General features: G+C 38.5%; 1 protein-coding gene across 4 annotated transcripts in view; it reads right to left on the reverse strand.

The window, feature by feature from the left end:
• Nucleotides 1-20,274, reverse strand: part of TET1 (tet methylcytosine dioxygenase 1) — a 139,567-nt gene that overhangs the window by 90,703 nt on the left and 28,590 nt on the right. For 3 of the 4 annotated variants that reach the window (XM_058543315.1, XM_058543311.1, XM_058543314.1), the window contains one exon: nt 13,155-13,208. In XM_058543315.1, the coding sequence (XP_058399298.1) occupies nt 13,155-13,208 (54 nt within the window). Of the gene's footprint in view, nt 1-13,154; nt 13,209-13,421; nt 13,876-20,274 lie in introns of those variants that run through there. The other variant, XM_058543317.1, reaches the window with a different exon arrangement.

Genomic DNA, 20,274 nt, shown 5'->3' on the forward strand with positions numbered 1-20,274 from the left:
AGTTGCTGTATGTGGGATGAGGCCTCAGCATGGCCGGAGAAGCGGTGCGTGGGTGCGCGCCCAGGATCCGAACCCGGGCCACCAGCAGCGGAGCACAAGCACTTAACCACTAAGCCACAGGAGCGGACCCTACTAAAAGACATTAAATTGTACACTTCAGGGCCAGCCCCATGGCTTAGCGGTTGGGTGCACGCACTCTGCTACTGGCGGCCCGGGTTCGCATCCCAGGCGCACCAACGCACCACTTGTCAGGCCATGTTGAGGTGGCGTCCCACATGCAGCAACTAGCAGGATGTGCAATTATAACATACAACTATCTACTGGGGCTTTGGGGAGAAAAAGGGGGGAAAAAAAAAGGATTGGCAATAGATGTTAGCACAGGGCCAGTCTTCCTCAGCAAAAAAAGAGGAAGATTGGCATGGATGTTAGCTCAAGGCTGATTTTCCTCACAAAAAAAAAAAAAAATTGTAAACCTCAAATGAGTGAATTGTGTGGTATATGAATTATATCTCAATAAAGTTTTTTTTTAAAAAAACGAACATGTTCAAATCTATCTTTCTACTCCTGACTGAAAGAAACCAGATACACATACACACAAAGTATATTCTATATAATTCCATATGTAAAAATTCATAGAAAGGCAAAACTAACCTATGGTGATAGAAACCAGATCAACAGTTGCTTGGAGAGGGAGCAGATTGACTAGGAAGAGGCACAGGGGAGGTTGCTGGAGTGACAGAAATGATTGGTGTTTTTCTATGCATTCATCAAAACTGGTTGAATAATATATTTAATATTTGAGTATTTCACCATTAATAAAATATATTTCAAATGTAATGCCGTTATTAAAAAAGAATGAGGTGATACATCTGCATATGTACACAACATATATGTAACTATGGATATATTTGTATGTATATAGACTATATCTGGAAGAATACCCAAAAAACTGTTAAGAATATGTAACTCTTAGATGTGAGGGAGTAGGGAGGTTGAAAAAGGAGGACAATGAGTATACAGAACTTTTACCTTACCTCCATACATTTCTTCTTTTTTGTGTGTGTGAGGAAGATTGGCCCAGAGCTAACATCTGTGCCAATGTTCCTCTATTTTTTGTACATGGGACACCACCACAGCATGGCTTGATGAGCTGTGTGTAGGTCTGCACCCGGGATCCAAACCCACGAACCTTGGACCACCAAAGCAGAGCACGCAAACTTAACCACTATGCCACCAGGCCAGCCCCTCTTCATACATTTCTGTTTGAATTTCTTTCAAGATTGTTCTTTTTTGTGTGTGTAATTTAAAACTATTTTTAAATGAGTTCACTGGATTTCCTTTTAAATCATACTGATGTTTTCATTTTCTTCCTTAATAAAATTAATTTTGACTACACATGATGTTTCCCTCAGGTCATTAATTGTACATAGGACTGAAGTATACTTTTGCTGCTATTATGGTAACCTATAAACTTCACATAGAGGTAATTTTGAGTTTTGTTTTTTGATTATATCCTGAAGGATGTTTAATGTAATTTGTTTCCTATCTGGTTCATAAACAAATCTTTTTTTTTTCTTCAAAGCTATTTGGTCCTAGATTGGGGGAGTGTGTTGTCACTGATTAATTGGTTATCTTCTATTTTACTGTATTTGTCTCCACTGAGTTGGAATTCTTTCTTTTGTATAAGTCCTTGGTAAGATAGGGTTGTGTGGAAGATAAGAGCAGGAAAGGGCAAGATAAAGAAGGAATGAAGTCTATGTCACAGTCCCTTGGAATTCAATGCCTAGTTAGCTTTGTCATCCTAATATCTGCTTTTTTCCAACATCCTGGATACTATACTCACATTTTACCATTTGGTAACCTCAGTCCCACTTTCTCAACCAAAATTAACCATTTGGCTACAGTGCAATAGGACATTAAATAGAGGCATAGGCAGTTTTCGTTATTACTTAAAAGTTTTATTCATTTAATCTTTAAAACTTAAGACAGCCCATTTCTATGCCCAAACAAAGTTACATTTGTTACCATTTGTTCTTAAAGGTAACAAAATACAAAATAGAATGTTTAGGTTAAAATAGAATCCATCACAATAATATTTCATTCAGACAAGAATCATGAATGAACGCTAAAAACCAATGAGAAGTAACAGAATACTTACATAGTCTTAAAGTAGCTCCACAAAAATTATTTATTACAAAATGAAAAAGAGTAACAGTACTGGAGAAACCTGGTAGATACCACCTTATCCAAGAGATGATCAGTGTGATCATAGTACATAATGGAACAAATCAACATCATGTGCCTCCAGATATGATTCGCTGAAAAGAACACAATCTCACTTCTGTGGCTTTCTTGTTAAAAATGTAAACCTGAATCTAATCATGAACAAACATTGAATAAACCCAAACTAAGGGACATTCTGCAAAAATAACTGACCTGTACTCTTTGAAAATATCAGACTGACAAGAGTAAAGAGACAGAGCAACTGAACGCAATGCATGATCTGAGATTATCTTTTGATACACACTACATTATTAAGGACAATTGATGAAATCTGATCAGTAGATTAGGTAATAATACTATTGTATCTATGTTAATTTCCTGATTTTGATCACTGTACTATAGTTATGTAAGAAGAGGTCCTTGTTTGTAAGAAATGCATACTTTAGTATTTAGGGGTAAAGAGACATCATGTCTGAAACTTACTCTCAAAGAACTCAGGGGGAAAATCTATATAAGGTGGAGAGAGAGAGAAAGCAAATGAGATAAAATGTTAACATTTGGGTAAACTGGGTGAGGGGTGTTTAGAAATACTTGGTACTACTCTTACAGCTCCTCTGTTATTTGAAATTACATAAAAATTTTTTGTTTAATTTTAATGACGTCCACAAGAAAGAAGTGGGAAGACAAGATGCTTTCCTATTTCAGAGTTGAGCATATTACACTGCTTGACCAATGAATCCAACTGGCTTTTCTGACTGAAAAGTCAAAATAGGAAAACACATTGTTTATATTGTCTTTTATTCTGACCATGGGCAGCACAAAAATTATTCTTCACAGACAATTTTTCACTAGAAATTATATTGAGCGGAAGTTAGCCTGTCAGGCCTTATGTAACTGTATCGTGTGTTATAATGCGGAGTATTTTAGGACATGTGGCCCAGGTAACGCAGCTTTCTGATGGTCTTAACTTGTTTTAGTGACGTGATCAAATATCAGAGGCTTTAAATAAACCCTGGACAGCTAGATTAAATTTCTGATGGAATGTTCTAACCTGCAGTGCAGTTATTTTACACCATCCATTAAATGAGGGCACAAACTAGATTTCATGGGTGAAGTGACAAAATTGACATTTTGAAATGGCTTCTACTTATTTTAATCCGCAAAGAACCTTCAGATTTTTATAAGGGTCATCAAAACCCTTACTGCAAGTCAATAATACCTTTGTAAGTGCTTCACCATGGCTTTATAAATACCACTAATTCATCTTTATCATTTCTTTATTTGAGTGAGCCAATAATTAAGGCATCCCTTTCTCTTCCATTTTCTGCTACCACCTGGTGTAGATGCACCAGATCAATTTAATCCCAACTACATTTATTTTTTTCAGTCTGCTAATCTCCTCCAATTAGGAATTTAGGATCCAATCCAGGAAGCACTGGACACTCCAACAAAGACCCCAACAGCTAAATGTGGACTGAGCAATCTATCTGAAACCTGAAATTTACTGCCAGTTATCTATATTTCTTGATCTTCAAATCAAAAGATTTTATAAAAGACAAATAGTGTTCAAAATCATCAGTCAAGAAACACACACACACACACACACACACACACACACACAATGGTGGGAAAACAAGACAAAAGGAGACCAAAGAGACATGACAACCAAATACAACACATGATCTAGGACTGGATGCTCGATCAGGATGAAAACAGCTAGAAAGGATTTTTTTGAAAGGTCGAGAAGCTTTTTAAATGGATAGTACCTTAGGTTAGACTGAATCAATATTAAACTTCTTCAGTGTGATAATTGTGTTGTGGTTATGTGGAAGAATAGTCTTAGGTGAGGCATGCTGAAGTATTTACAGGTAAAATGTCACATGGTCCAGCAAAAAAAAAAAGGATATAAAAAAGAATATAGATGTTTAACGGATTATTCTTTCAACTTTTTTGTAAGTTTGATTTTTTCAAGTAAAAGTTAGAGAAAAGTTAATCAAATTAAAATAAATGTGTTAGATATGTATCCCGATTTCCACAGCTATTCATTACAGAAACTGTTCAAGGTTGGCCTGATGATTTGAGAATGTACAGTTTTTCTTATATATCCATATGTCACTATAGTAATTTCTACAGTTTAGATCTAACTGATTAAAGTTAGGCCATGATGATATGCATTAATTCAATCATCGGTTAAATGGACGTTTATTGAGTTGTAGGCACAAGATATTACATTAAGATACTATGCAGAACACAAAGTTGAATGCTGCTCTAAACTTAAAAGTTTACAACCTAGTTTAAAGCATAATGAAACTGACTCAAAATCTAAACACATTAATATTCTACAAAGGACTTTATTTTATAGTAACAATCATAATAAAAATAATGATAATGATAGCTATAGTTTATGGAACACCCACTATGCATGAGATAAATTCAGTAAGTTAAAAATTCTGTAATCTACTAAACAACCTTGTGGGTTAGTTATTGTTCCCCTTTAACAGATAATGAAAACAGGTCTCAGAGATCTGTTTTCCCTAGGTCACACAATTAGTAAATAGAAGTGGAGCTTAAACCCAGGACTATGTGACATTAAAGGTCATGTGCCTTCCTTTGGGTACTGCTGATACCACAAGGAGATATACAGTTAAAATTTTTAAAAAATGAAAATTAATCAAAAGCACTAAATACTTGTGATATCGAAATTTAAAATGCTCAGAAAATTTCAGATATATTTTTCCTATTTTTTTTGAGAGAGAAGTTCTGTCTAAAATAACTTTAAACTTATTTCAAGAATTGGAATACACAGTTATTGGATGAAATATTCTTCCTTTTCTAAAGTAGAATGAATACACAAGATATTAAATGAAAACATTTCTCTCTAAGATAGAAAAAAATACCTTCATATATTTAAGATAAATTTTTTGAGAATTTAGTGAGAACTTTCTTATATGATTCTTATCTGGATGAAATCATGTTTCACATACATAACTTGCAAAGATCACTGTAACTTGTATCCTGTTTCAAATGTGTTCATCTCAGTCTACCTTTATTTTTATAAATAAATTCTATAATTCAAACTAACCATCAACTGTGAGATTATTTTTCATATTGATGATATTCTGGTCTTTATTATAGAATCTTTGATTGTATAGAAAATATACTTATAAACAAAAGGGGAAAGAGAGAAATTTAGTATTTTCAAAGTTTAAAGTCTTATTTTTGTTATTCCGTATGAGAAAAAGGAGAAGTAATATTTTTAAGAGAAAGAAAAGGCTTTCTGGAATATAAGTTTATATTGCCCAGATAAGTCAATTAAGTGAATATACTGCAAAGAAATTATACATTTTCTGAAAGGTGCACTTAATATTTTTAAAGTGTTGGAGAGGATGTGGAGAAAAGGGAACCCTCATACACTGCTGTTGGAAAGGCAAACTGGTGCAGCCACTATGGAAAACAGTATGGAGATTTCTCAAAAAATTAAAAATAGAAATACGATACAATCCAGCTATCCCATTACTGGGTATTTATCCAAAGACCATGAAATCAACAATACAAAGAGATCTATGCACCCCTATGTTCATTGCAGCATTATTCACAATAGCCAAGATGTGGAAGCAACCCAAGTGCCCATCAACTGATGAATGGACAAGGAAGATGTGGTACATATATACAATGGAATACTACTTAGCCATAAAAAAAAAAAAAAGACAAAACTGTCCCATTTGCAACAACGTGGATAGGCCTTGTGGGTATTTTTTTTAAATAATTTTATTTATTTATTTATTTTCCCCCAAAGCCCCAGTAGATAGTTGTATGTCATAGCTGCACATCCTTCTAGTTGCTGTATGTGGGACGCGGCCTCAGCATCACGGGAGAAGCGGTGCAGTCGGTGCACGCCCCGGATCTGAACCCGGGCCGCCAGCAGCGGAGCACGTGCACTTAACCGCTAAGCCACGGGGCCGGCCCATGGCCTTGTGGGTATTATGTTAAGTGAAATAATCTAGACAGAGAAACACAAACACTGGATGACTTCACTCATATGTGGAAGATAAACAAGCACATGGATAAAGAGAACAGATTAGTGGTTACCAGAGGGGAAGCGGATGAGGGGGTGGGCGAAAGGGGTAAAAGGGCACATATGTATGGTGACGGATAAAACTAGAGTGTTGGTGGTGAGCAAGATGTGGTCTATACAGAAACTGATATATAATAATGTACACCTGAAATTACACAATATTATAAACCAATATGACCTCAATAAAATAAAAAAATAAAATTCACAGGGACTAATAAAAATATATTTTTAGTAACACATATTACATTTTAGATATAATAAGAAGAATAATAATGTCACTAATTCAGAAATTACTATATGCCAATCTGTCCTAAGCACTTTACATGTATTCAATAATTCAACTCCACAGCAACCTTATGATCTTATATGGGAGTGTATGCGTATACTATATTTAAATTAAACACACACAGAATTTAATACTTAAACAATTTAGTTATTTAAAATAACTAAGTTTCTAAAATAAGTTTATTGTTTAACATCTGGTTCCTTAGAACCATGAAGAGAACCTATACTTTAATCAAATTCATATGACATCACTAAATTTTATACATAGATGATAAAACTGTAGCATCTCTTCCCTTAAAATTTATCACATGCAGAAAGTCCTGTTTTTAGTTCAAAAAGAACTAAAAGAGTTAATCAATATTCAAAACTATGAAGCATCAGAACAGGTTAAAAAAAGGTACTGTAATCTTCATTTTCTTGCGTAGGCCACTGTGGTAGGTAAATCTTGTCATCAAGTCTTTAAAAACATTATTTTTATGACACATTTTGGACATCGAAAGACATTCCATTATTAAACTAACTATAAGTTGAAAACGCATTAGGATACTAGTAAGGTTTTAACAAAAATTTAATTAAAAGTTCTTATTTGGCTCTTTTTACCTGACACTTGAGAATATATTCTAGTCAGTACATGGAAAATTATACAGTAAGGAAGGTAGTCCCCAGAAGACAGTATGAATCCAGTACTATCAAAACACAAACAGTATCAGATGAGCATACGTATTTAAGAAACAAGGCATATGTTCTTTTCTGAGCTAGGAAGAATTCAACAGACTTTTTTTTGTAGCCTGAATGAAATTTTCCTCAAGCCCATTCACCCCACTTGGCTTTTATTCACTCTGATTCTCTGTTTGGGATCATTCCTAGAAATTACAGAACGGACATGGGTCTCGAGTCACTGGCAATGTACGTGCTCCAGTGATAAATGAATGATTTGACTATGTGTGAGCTGGCTTCGTGAGAACCCAGCCCTGAAATCAGTCTGATCCTCTCTGGGCAAAATGCTATATTACAATTTTTGGGTATGCAAACCAGAAGCCCCATGTGTGCCTTTGATCGTGTGAATAAACACTGATGGATGAGCGCACGTCTTTGAGAGTTTTTGCCAGCTTATGACATAATGAGGAAAATAAGGACCATGTGTTGAATCATAGAACTAAATTATTAAATTTATATGAGCGTCCTGTATTCTGAGATTATCTTCTTCCAATTTACATGGCTTTTTTTTTAAAACTGGTATTCCTTTGTGGATACTCTCGCCACCCACTCTGAATTTTTTCCCCACTGCTTTGTTACAGTCAGAAGTCTGGGATTCATTGCCTGGAACTGTGAAGGACTCAATCAACATCGCATGTTTTTCCCTGAACAATAGTCAAGCTCAGTATTTGATCTGTCACTTAAATCTGCAACATGTTGCTATAAGTCATGGACTGTTACATTATAACCAGAGTTAAGAAATGTTTATCATTTGACCAACTATGTCTTTTACTAACTGAAACAAAGTTGTAGATAAGTGTGTAGAGAAAACTCTTTAGTAACTGTTATCCTCCATTTCTTGTAGCTTAATGTGTTTTACAAATAAACAAGGTAACTATTGTATCTAATTTGGTACTTTTAAATCAGCACTAGTACATACAACAATTTACAGATGAAAGGAATACTTTTCAAAGACATCAAGTCAATTTCCCTAGCTGGTGTTTTCCCTTTCTCACACCTTTTTTGTTTCCTTCAGAGCATGCGCCACAATTTGTAATTTATTCATTTATTTTTATTTTTTTGCCTGCCTTTCCTCAGCAACATTTAATCTCCTTGATTTGTACACCATTGTAGCCCCAGCATTTAGTATGTGCTAAAAAAAATATTTATTGAATGTTAATAATAATGTTGTTCAGGAAAAGAACACTTATTGAGCACTTACTATGTGCCAGGCAATCATGGTACTAAATATTTTGAATGTCCCTATGCCATGCAAATCAAGACTGTGTGTGAATGTGATTCATTTATGATTTGATTCTTTTAAAACATATTTTAAAAAGACATCTAAGTACAGCTATATGTCAGTGTCTTGTCCTCTCTCCTAGTAAGATATGAGTTATGACTCCCTCCCATTACTCCCACTCACTCACCACTTTTCTTCTCATTTATCAGCATCATCAAGGAAGGAAGGAAACAGTGAAGAGCAGGGCTGCCGGTGCAGAAGCTAGCAGGAAGATCACTTACTTTTCATTTTTTCTTTCTAAATCATCTATAGACGGTTTCCTAGTTTAATATCCACTGACATTTCTTTATATTTGTTCACCCAGTTCTTCCAAATACTACTTTGATGATATTTTATAACCAAATAGCTAGAAAATGTCCCTTACCAACCTAGAAAGAGTATCTAATTACAGAACATATAAATGCAGTCCCCTCTCAGAGATGCCCACACTTTTTATTTTGAAACGATTTTAGGGGCCGGCCCCATGGTGTAGCAGTTAAGTGCGCATGCTCTGCTGCTGGAGGCCCGGGTTCGGATCCCGGGCACGCACCGACGCACCGCCTGTCAGGCCATGCTGTGGCAGCGTCCCATATAAAATGGAGGAATACAGGCACAAATGTTAGCTCAGGGCCAGTCTTCCTCAGCAAAAAGAGGAGGATTGGCATGGATGTTAGCTCAGGGCTGATCTTCCTCACACACACACACACACACAAAATAAATAAATAAAATAAATTTAAAATGATTTTAGATTTACAGATAAGTTGCAAAAATAGCATTCAGTTCTTAATACTCTTCACCCAGCCTCACCTTCTTTATAATCAAGGTTCTGGTACTATTTTTGACCCTACCATACTGCCCCTGTAACCACTAGTGATGCTGAATATGTTCTGTTTGCCACTCCAGGTCCACACTCTATCTTCTACACCCTCTTACATGCCACAGGAAGCTGGCCAGGATATATTTCATCAGTGGGCTCCCTTTCCTTTTAGCTTCTGATTGCGATCAACCAACGAAAGCAGCAGGAAACTGGAAGTCAGGCTATTTATTTCCATTCTTGCCTCCCCACGACTTTCTCTTTGCAGAAACATCCCATAACCAAAGGCCATAACAAAGCCCCCACTCCCTCTATTCAGCTACAACTATTCTACCTGGGTTCCTGCTCCCTTGCCCCTTCATGCCTAGGAGTGGCAATGGCTCTCTGCTGTCATTAGCCCTGGGATGCTTTACCATTCCTAGTGTTTTCCTTAATACTGCCCACCCCTTTTAAACAACCCCTTTGTTAAATTCTCAACACCCCTAACTGACGGTGCAATCTGATTTTCTCCAAGGACAATGACTGACAACCTAACCAAAGTTATATTACCTTAAAATTGACTTTCTTTACGGGAATATATCCTCCTACCCCACCACACAAAGTGGAGATTATTTACATAAATGTTTCTACCAAGTGGGATTCCCAACCATGGCACTCACAAGTCCGATTTCATGAATCAAGGCCTGAAATGATTTCACACCTTTACCTTACTCAAGAGTCAAGGAAACAATTATAGCACAGCTAACAAGGTGCCATCTATCTATGAAAATAACTCTACTGATCATCAATAGGGCTTGAGCAGGAACCTGGTCCTCCAGCACCAGTGGGGGCAGGAGTTTGTGTTGAGCCCCCCTCTCCACCGTTTGATACCAATTCTGGCCATATGGCAGGGTCTGACCCAAACTGTCATTTCAGCTAGAGGAAAATGCTCTCTCTAGTCAGGGATTTCAGATCACAATTTATAGTTTTAAATTTTGAATCACAATAGAATAAATATACATCATCAATACAGATAACAGATTGTTTAAGGATGAGAGGTATGAGACATGCCAGGCAACTTCAGCCCCACAACTGGATTCAGTCTTTAGTTAGCAGGTTCAGAGTATGATGGGACAAGCTTCAATTCTACACCCAATTTCCTTAATCAGACTCTTCATCTGCCCAACTATTTCCTAATAGATGATGAAGATGAAAATCAGTCAGCACATCTGTAGCATCCACCCTGACAAAGAGCAAGGAAATCTAAGAGGCCAGAGTCACAAGAAGCAGACTAGACCTCTGGCACAATGCCAAAAGCAAAGAAGTACATTATGAACAGAGAGCAAGTTGTAATAAGCTATAGATTCCCATCACTGATCCTTGGGTAACAGCCAGCTGGAATAAGTCCTCACCCATAACACCTTAAACTGAAAGTTGTACTCCTCCCCTACCCTCGCTCCCAAATGGTGGATTTAATTTTCTTAACATCTCCTTCAGGGTTATATAATATTCTACATTTGCTCCAATTGTATTTTACACATATCAAGCTAAAATCTGAAAGTATTTTAGCATTTCTATTGTGGCACAGAGAAACAAAGCTTTCTTTAGAGAAGAACAAAAAATACTATGCCTAACAGAAAACTAAAGAAAACATTTTAAACTGCCAACATGAGAAAAAAATTTTTTTTTCCTTTTAGAGCATTTCCCTACTCTTGTACAACAATCAATAATGGTAGAGGAAAGTGAGCGACAATTTGGTTCTGCTTGCTGTGGCACATGAAATTCAGCCACCCACAGGCACTTATTTTTCAAAAAAGTCAGTCTATTGCTATGATTCAAAAAAGCAACACACAGTATATTTACTTCTGAAATTTATTTCAGGCAACAGGACACCCAGAGACTAACAAAATAAACATAGAATTAAATAGTACTCCCAAAGCCCAATTTTACTTCCTAGCAAAGGCGGGTGATGATCTAGCTACCAAGCTTACTTAGTCTATATTAGTTTGTCCACACAGCCTTTCCCTTTCTCCTATACCCCCATCCCCACCTCCTCACAAATTTGAGAGCCATTTATAACAGGAGGACTAAAACTATTCCTCACTTGAAGATTTTAAGACAAAACTCCTGAGATGGATACACCCAACAAAGAAAGTATAAAAAGAGATTAAGAAATATAAGTAGGGGGGCTGGCCCAGTGGCCTAGTGAGTAAGTTCGAGCACTCTGCTTTGGCATCTGGGAGTTCGAGGGCTTGGATCCTGAGCATGGACCTGCACACCACTCATCAAGCTATGCTGTGGCTACATCCCATATACAAAATAGAGGAAGATGGGCACAGATGTTAGCTCAGGGACAATCTTCCTCAAGCAAAAAGAAGAAGATTGGCAACAGATGTTAGTTCAGGGCCAAACTTCCTCACCAATAAAAAAGAGAAATATAAGTGGGGCTTTGAATGGTACACTTCTATAGTTGGGGGAGGAGAAGGGAGTAAAAGCAGGTGGGTAGATCAATATGCAGAAGAAAAACAGGAGGGTTTAATTTACCTTGAAAATAACCAGTATTCTATTTGTCCAGGCCCAGTGAGAACTTATGCCAAGCAATTTCATTCATTTCAATGATCATAGTGCCTAGCACACTGATGACTATGTGGTAAATATTAAATAAATACTCATTGGTTGATGAAAAATGTACATGACAATGCTATGTACACACAGGAAATAGAAACTTGAGGTGGTCAGACAATTAAAAAGCAATTCAAGGTTTGGTTCTCCATGTCAATAACAATTTCAAGGTACACAACTGTGGAAACAAATGAGATAAGAATTTGCCACATCCATAGTTCAACATGTTGTTCCTCTTTGAGTGCTACAACTTTATTTGCAAAAGAAAAGCTAAGATTAGGTTAAAATATTTTTAATTACATGTACACAATACAATCTTAAAGACAAGTAGTTTTATTGCTTAATATGTCTTCTTGAACTAAAAAGCTTGCTTGCTCAGTTTGCTTGTGTTTATAATAGCAATATACCACTTGAAACCTTTAACACATAAGCATCTATTTGCTAGACCGAAGCAAGCCTTAAACTTTTAGTAATGCCATATGCTTTTAAATTAACCCTTCTAAATACTGTACAAAGCTCATAACACAGATTGCTAGCTTATAAACTGAATTAGGTTACTACCAAACACTCATTAGGCAAAGTATTTTGAAAATAAAGGAAATATGCATATTCCTACAGCTCTATGAATACCAAAATTAAAGATGATAGAATTTGAGATTAAGCAATTGTAATTTGGCTGTCAGATCTCAAAGGCTTACACATTTTAAGCTGAACTAAAACCTCTAAGGATCTTTTCCTTTGGAAAGAAAAATTGCACATTTTAAAATAGTGTCTAATGGAAGGTCTATTAAAATCACAACGGATCATAGCTGTCAACTTCAAATAGTGTCTTTCTCCTTAAGAGCTTAAGTTTACACAGTGGTGCAACACCACAAATGCAGATGCTACAAAGGGAGCTACAAAGAAAAACAAATTTTATTCACAGCACTTTGCATATAAACTTTTCCTTTTGCAGACTTGTGTGAAGTTAAAAATAAAGGATGCTAATATGCACATTATGCAGCACATCAAAAAAAAAAAGAGAGACAGAAAGCACTTTAGTTGAGTGAAAATTCATTTTTCTACTAAAAATCTGGGAGAATTCACAGCCACTGACTCCAAATTTACCCCTAAGTGACAGAAAAATACTATATGAAATGGAAAAAAAATTAAATATGATTTAATCAATAGCTGGTTACCTTTACAACTTTGGGCTTCTTTTCCCTCTGGGGCCTCTTGTTTTCCTTTATAACCTAAAAAAAATCAAATTGCAAAATGAGCCTCCATTTAAGAAAAAAAATTAGCTCCCACCCCCCCAAAATTTTTGGCTATTTCTCTGTAAAACTACTTAGATCATTTAAAATCATCAACATGTTTGCTAGGCAGAACCTAAAGAGCTTATGTAAAATGTATACTTTAAAAGTCACTGAAAAAAAGCCTTGCATAAAGATGAAGTAGGGAAATACCCTTTTTTCCCCTTAAAGTCTGTCTTAATTAGCCTCTGCATTCTTCACAGCGAAGCCCACGAGGTAGCCATCTTGCTTGCTTCTGCAGAGGAAGCCTCTACAGTGGAACAGTTCTGCAAACTGCTTTTTGGTATTATTATCATGGTGTTTAAAGGCAGCCCTGGCCTGCCAGCACTGTAGACGTGCTGGGCATGCCTTTTGCAAAAACAGCCCCACAAAGAGTGCAGCCAATGGCAATGCAGAGCTTAGCAACTCCAAAGTGATCTTCTCTGCCTAGCCTTCCTAGACAAAGGATCTCCTGTGCGGCTCCGCTCTCACCACAGGACACAGGCAGCCACAAGCTGCGACATGGAGTTCGCTGCAGAGGATCTGGTCGCGCCGAAATCACAGGAGGCTTCAGGAAAAACAATGCACACAAATCCCCCAGGTCTCCGCCATCGGATCGATGGCGGAGACTCCCTGATTAGTAACCTCTTGGCGGCTCTGAGGGCAGGTCTGCGCGGGGGGAGGGGTGAGCGGCCCTGCCGCCAACGTACAGGAGATATAACGGAGCCGAGGGGGGCATTTGGGCTTGCTGAAACTCTGGAAGGTATTGTGCATTTTTACTTTATAAGGCAAGGCTAAATATTGGCGATATTGAAGGCAGGGAGGTTACGTGAGGACAGCGTAGGCTCAGCTGTTGGGCTGCGTGTCTCATTCCTCGGGAACCACACCTCTTTGCAGCAGGCGCTGTGCCCAGAAACACAGCAATTTGATTTCTGTCAATAAATGTCCAATGACAAAGGCGGATTAAAAAAATAATAAAGCCACTTAAAAGGAAAAAGACAGGATGAGGACAAGGAGGGGGGAGGAGTTTTCAAAATACACTTGCCATTCTGAGTCGCTGGAGAGAAAAGATTTCTTTCTCTCTCTTGCTCTGGATATTTCTGGTGACCTTTATTTCCCAAAGAAATCCCTCCCCTTCCAGAGGCAGACTTATACCTTTGGGACAAAAGGGGCACCTCTGGCTCCTCTGGCTCCCAAGATCATCAACTGTCACTAAGTATCTCTCTGCAGAGCTGCCAAGCAGGTCCCCACGTGGAGCCTGCCTGCGCACCAGGCTGATGGTCAGACAGAGCCACTCACTTCCAGGGATTGGGCCCTGAGCCAGAGGTGGAACAAGCAGCCATCCACACTCACACACCTGGACTGTCCGCATGCCCAGTGGGTGGCAGGCGCTGGGAGAGCTGGACACCATAAATGAAACTTGCCAGACCCTGGGAACCGCAGAGCTAGAGGAGTGTACCCCCTCCCTTCAGTCCCCTGGCCATGCAACAGTGGCAATAGAGCGAGAGCGAGGACAGCTGCTGTGAGCTGGCAGGTCTCAAGGTCACTGCCAAAAAGCAGTACAGAGGCTGGTCACAGTCCCGTCACAGCCACCTTGACAGCTGCACAGATCTTGGGAGACAGCCTCAGCTCCATCCTCACAGGGCCAGAGTTTCAGCAGCACATTTAGGGGATTGGCAGGAGGGCCTCCCTGGCTGCTCAGCCAAAGATGGGTTTTCCACTTGCAGTTGGATTCAGAACAGATTCCCACAACCAGAAATCGGGAACAGAGTGAGGGCCGGAAGGCCTGTATTTCATCACCCTTGATTCCTAGCCTGTTGGTTTGCCACAAAAGCACGCTTTCCTTGTTGGAATGGGAAGTCCAACATGCATTGTTTTCCCTCTTTAAACTACCTCTCCGTCACCCACCCACCCTCAAAATTTTTAACAAACGCAAGAAGAAGCAAAACTAGTGGATTTTGACGTAACCACATCCACCAGGGCAACTTCAAGCACACTGAGACCACACTAAGAAGCTCTCTGTGGGGAAGGAAGCAGGCATGAAACGGGTAGAAAAACGAGATAAATACAATGCAAATGAAAATGGGTGCAAGACCTTTTAACCCTACATTTCTTTTTCTTTGGAGATTTTTTTTTTATTGTGGTAAAATATACATAACATAAATTCGCCATTTTAACCATTTTTAAGCTTGTAATATAGTAGCATTAAGTACATTCACAATGTTATGTACCTATCACCACTCTCCATCTCCAGAACATTTTCATCATCCCAAATAGAAACTCTGTACCCATTAAAACAATAATTCCTCATTTACCTTTCCCCAGCCCTTGCTAACTTGTATTCTACTTTCTGTCTCTATAAATTTGCCTATTCTAGGTACCTCATATAAGTGGTATCACACAATATTTGTCCTTTTGTGTTTGGCTTATTTCACTTAGCATAATGTTTTCAAGGTTCATCCATGTTGTAAGAGGTATCAGAATTTCACTCCCTTTTAAGGCTGAATAATATTTCGTTGTGTGTATATACCACATTTTATTTATCCATTCTTCTGTTGATGTACATTTGGGTTGTTTCTACCTTTTAGCTATTGTGAATAATACTGCTATGAGTGTGGGTGTACAAGTATCTATTTGAGTTCCTGCTTTCTGTTTTTTTGAGTATATACCTAGCAGTGGAGTTGCTGGATCATATAATAATTCTGTTTAATTTTTTGAGGAACTGCCAAGCCATTTTCTACAGCGGCTACACGATTTTACTTTCCCATCAGCAATGCACACAAGGGTAGCCCTACATGTCTTAAAGGGCCTTGCATTTCAATTACAGATTATGCCTCTCCCCTTGAATACTTCAATATAATTTTTAAAAAGCATCAGCATTTTCTCAGGTTGATGGCTCAGTATTTAGCAAAGTGGCCATGATACATTAAGATATAATTATATATTTTGGGCCGGCCCCGTGGCTTAGCGGTTAGGTGCGCGCGCTCCGCTGCTGGCAGCCTGGGTTCGGATCCCGGGCGCGCACCGACACACAGCTTCTCCGGCCATGCTGAGGCTGCGTCCCACATACAGCAACTAGAAGGATGTGCAGCTATGACATACAACTATCTACTGGGGCTTTGGGGGGGAAAAAATAAATAAAAATCTTTAAAAAGATATAATTATATATTTAAACGCCATCTATTACCTGTGTAATCCGTATGTTTGCCCAAATAAAATAAAATAAAATCAGGCTCAGAGTGTTAGGTGTACTGAATATCCACATTGGTGTGAAGCGCAGTTTTTAAAGCCCCATGGATGGGCATTTTCACTGCATGGGCTACTCATGAAGCCATACAACATTGTGCTTGGCAACCTAAGCAAACATTGAAGGTCTGTGTGCAACGTTCTGTAAAATGAGTTAATAAATAAAGCCAAAGCTCATACCAGCTAAATATGAGGGTTAATGAGAATGACCAGAGCTAACATTAACTCCAAATATCTAACTGATACTACACCATGAAGGTCTGCACTTGTTTGAATACAGAATAGATTGGTAACCTCTATTGGTTGTGACCATCTGTTCTAAATCCTATACTTAGCGATTTGACGATCTCAGCTCAGGGCTTAGGTGACAGTGAGCTTTGATGAAGAGAATAATCAGAAATTACTAGCAGAGAAATTGAAGGTCAAGAGAGCCATTCCCATTCTCTTATTATTTAGGGCAAAGTGCATACAATTAGACCTTGTTGAAAGAATGACAGATCAGAAACTAAGAAACCTTGTGTTGTGGTCCTACTTACTCAGAACTTATTTTTGTCACTGAAATCTATTTGTTTTTCCCACAAAGAATCATGATTATTAACTTGCATGAGTTGATATTTAATTTTGTAATAACTCAAGTGTATTAGGTTCTTTCAAAGATTACAAAATGAGATCTCTTTTCTCTTAAAAATCACATGATTAAAACTAAAAAGGAACACTGAATAAAATTAATCTAACTACTTTATTTCATAGATAAACTGAGACCCAAGGAGGTAAAATTATTTAGGTTACACAGCAAGTTAGAATTTGACTTGAGCCTAGTTCTAACCATCTACATTGCTCTCCCCACAACTCCTCTTTATTTTCAATACCCAACAATAGACACCTGTAAATATCCCAAAATAATCTTAAAAGAAACGTCTTCAAAACCACATGCTTCTTTTTTTAGAATAGAGGAATAGCAGCTCATATTTCTAGAAGAATGGTACTTTAAATCAACATTACATTAGGTGTGCTTTTTAAAAAATTTATTTTGTGCCCTCAGAGATAAATCTGTGAATAATTTCAAAACTCTTTCTAAGCATAAGCAATTCTGCACCCACAAGAAACTAGATGTACAAATACTGCCTAGGAGAAGTCTTCTTCTAAATTAATCTCAGGAGGAATTCACTGTTTCCCAAAATTGACACCTCTGCAGCACAAAATCCTTCCAATATTAGCCACACTCTCCTCTCCCATGAAATCCTTCTACATTTCTCTTTTTACATATTGTTGGGGAGAGGGGGTGTCACAGCTTTTGCAGTGATACCTGGGAAAAGATATTCCAAGTACCATCTTTTGTCAACTTCCAATCAACAAGAATAAGAAAAGGATGGCTTGTACTTTTCACAATTCTAACTGAGATCTTAAAGTTAGTTTGGTTTTATTTCTTGTGAGACATAGGAACCTGAAAGACTAACACTGGAGATGTTCCTGGGTGATTGGGTCAGCAATAATAGTCTGGGTATAGGTGGCTGATCCCCTTGCACAGCCTTTCCCTGGCTTCCCTCCCTCCCCCACTTCCTTCCCTGAGGCTTATCTACACTAGCCCTTTTCCCCTCAAAGAGGCCAAGTCTACCTAGTATCCACCCCGTTCCTTCTAACAGTCATGCTCACTGCTGGTAAAAATAACTGCTCTTCAATAGCAAGAATTAAGGAACAAATGAGCAGTGATCTTCAACAGTTGCCAAGTGACAACTGTTGACAATGAGGTGAACCATAGATAACTCCAGAGACGAATGAGGTTGAAATATCACCTCTCCCCAATTTCTCAACAATTCTTAGTACAAACTTGAAATTGACAAGCCTACTCCCTCTGTTAGAGTCTAAATTCATAGTTTGGACAGAGAAATCCAATAACAGCATCTATGGGTTTCTGTCAAAAACAAAGAAATCACAGAGGATGCTCCCATTTAGAAAATTTTCCCCTTTTGTGAAGGATATATGGAAGTTTTCTTCTTATTATTGCTAGTCTGTCCTGTGTATTTTATAATCAATAATATTCTCTTTTTTTTTTAATGAAAGTTCTGTACCTTCGAGCTCCTTCTCTATGTCATTCATGCTAGAGAGCTGTGCCCTCAGTTTTTGGATAATCTAATTGTTTCAAATCTAATAGCAAAATCATAAAAATTTATCGTTTCACTGAGAAGCTCAAAGCATTTTACACGCACGAGCACGTACACACACGCAACTTCTTTCTGAGCAAATTACATCTAGGTATCTCCTAAGTTGAGCAAACCTAGACTTAAAATTATTGAACAGCCTTAAAGATTCCATATCCAAAAATGTTTTCTTTAGGGCCGGCCCCGTGGCTTAGCGGTTAAGTGCATGCGCTCCACTGCTGGCGGCCCGGGGGTTCGGATCCCGGGCGCGCACTGACGCACCGCTTCTCTGGCCATGCTGAGGCCGCGTCCCACATACAGCAACTAGAAGGACGTGCAGCTATGACGTACAACTATCTACTGGGGCTTTGGGGGGAAAAAATAAATAAAAAAATAAAATTAATAACCAAAAAAAAAAAGTTTTCTTTAAAATTTGTTAATTCGGGGCCGGCTCTGTGGCTTAGCGGTTAAGTGCGCGCGCTCTGCTGCTGGCGACCCAGGTTCAGATCCAGACGCGAACCAACGCACCACTTGTCCGGCCATGCTGAGGCGGCATCCCACATACAGCAACTAGCAGGATGTGCAACTACGACATACAACTATCTACTGGGGCTTTGGGGAAAAAAAAAAAAAAAAGGAGGAGGAGGATTGGCAATAGATGTTAGCCCAGGCCCGGTCTTTCTCAGCAAAAAGAGGAGGATGTTAGCTCAGGGCTGATCTTCCTCACCAAAAAAAAAAAAAAATTAAATTTGTTAATTCTTTTTTTTTTACAATGAATTTCCCTGATTTAATAACAAAAACCCCTTAAAACAACTTAATAGTTTGGGCACCTCCAATATGCAGACGTGGTGCTGGGCCTGCCCCTCAGAACCTACCATCTCAAGAGAGACACAGACAATCATGATGCAATATAGAATGAGGATGAGCCCAGAAAGCCATGCAAGACAGAGAAGGTTTCCCAAAGGAAGTGACATTTCCACTGAAACCTAAGGACAGGTAAGTAGGAGTTGGCAAAATATAGAGAGAGAGAAGAAAGCTATGTACTCCAGATGGAAGTAACAACATGTGCAAGGACACTGGGAGCATTGTGGCTACTGAAAGTCACACTCCAGTATGGCTGTGAAGGGGCTTTGGGGAGAAATGCACATAAGTAGATATGCTTGGGTAATAGGGCTGGTCATTGAGCATGCATATGAAGAGATGTGATCAGCCTTTAATTCTCTACCATTCCAGTTGAAAAGTTACTTTTTTTGTTCCATCCTTCAATTTTCCATAATTGGTCCTTTTAAAAGTCAACGACGGGGGCCGGCCCGGTGGCGCAAGCGGTTAAGTGCGCGCGCTCCGCTGCGGTGGCCCGGGGTTCGCTGGTTCGGATCCCGGGCGCGCACCAACGCACTGCTTGGTAAGCCATGCTGTGGCGGCGTCCCATATAAAGTGGAGGAAGATGGGCACCGATGTTAGCCCAGGGCCATCTTCCTCAGCAAAAAAAAAAAAAAGAGGAGGATTGGCGGATGTTAGCTCAGGGCTGATCTCCTCACAAAAAAAAAAAAAAAAAAAGTCAACGACGGTGCTCCTGTTAAATTGATAATCACAAATATAAGCTATCTTTTCAAGGCAAGAACTAAGGAGAGGTGATTGGTTTG

This window comes from Diceros bicornis, chromosome 6 (assembly GCF_020826845.1).
Source record: "Diceros bicornis minor isolate mBicDic1 chromosome 6, mDicBic1.mat.cur, whole genome shotgun sequence".
NCBI lineage: Eukaryota > Metazoa > Chordata > Mammalia > Perissodactyla > Rhinocerotidae > Diceros > Diceros bicornis.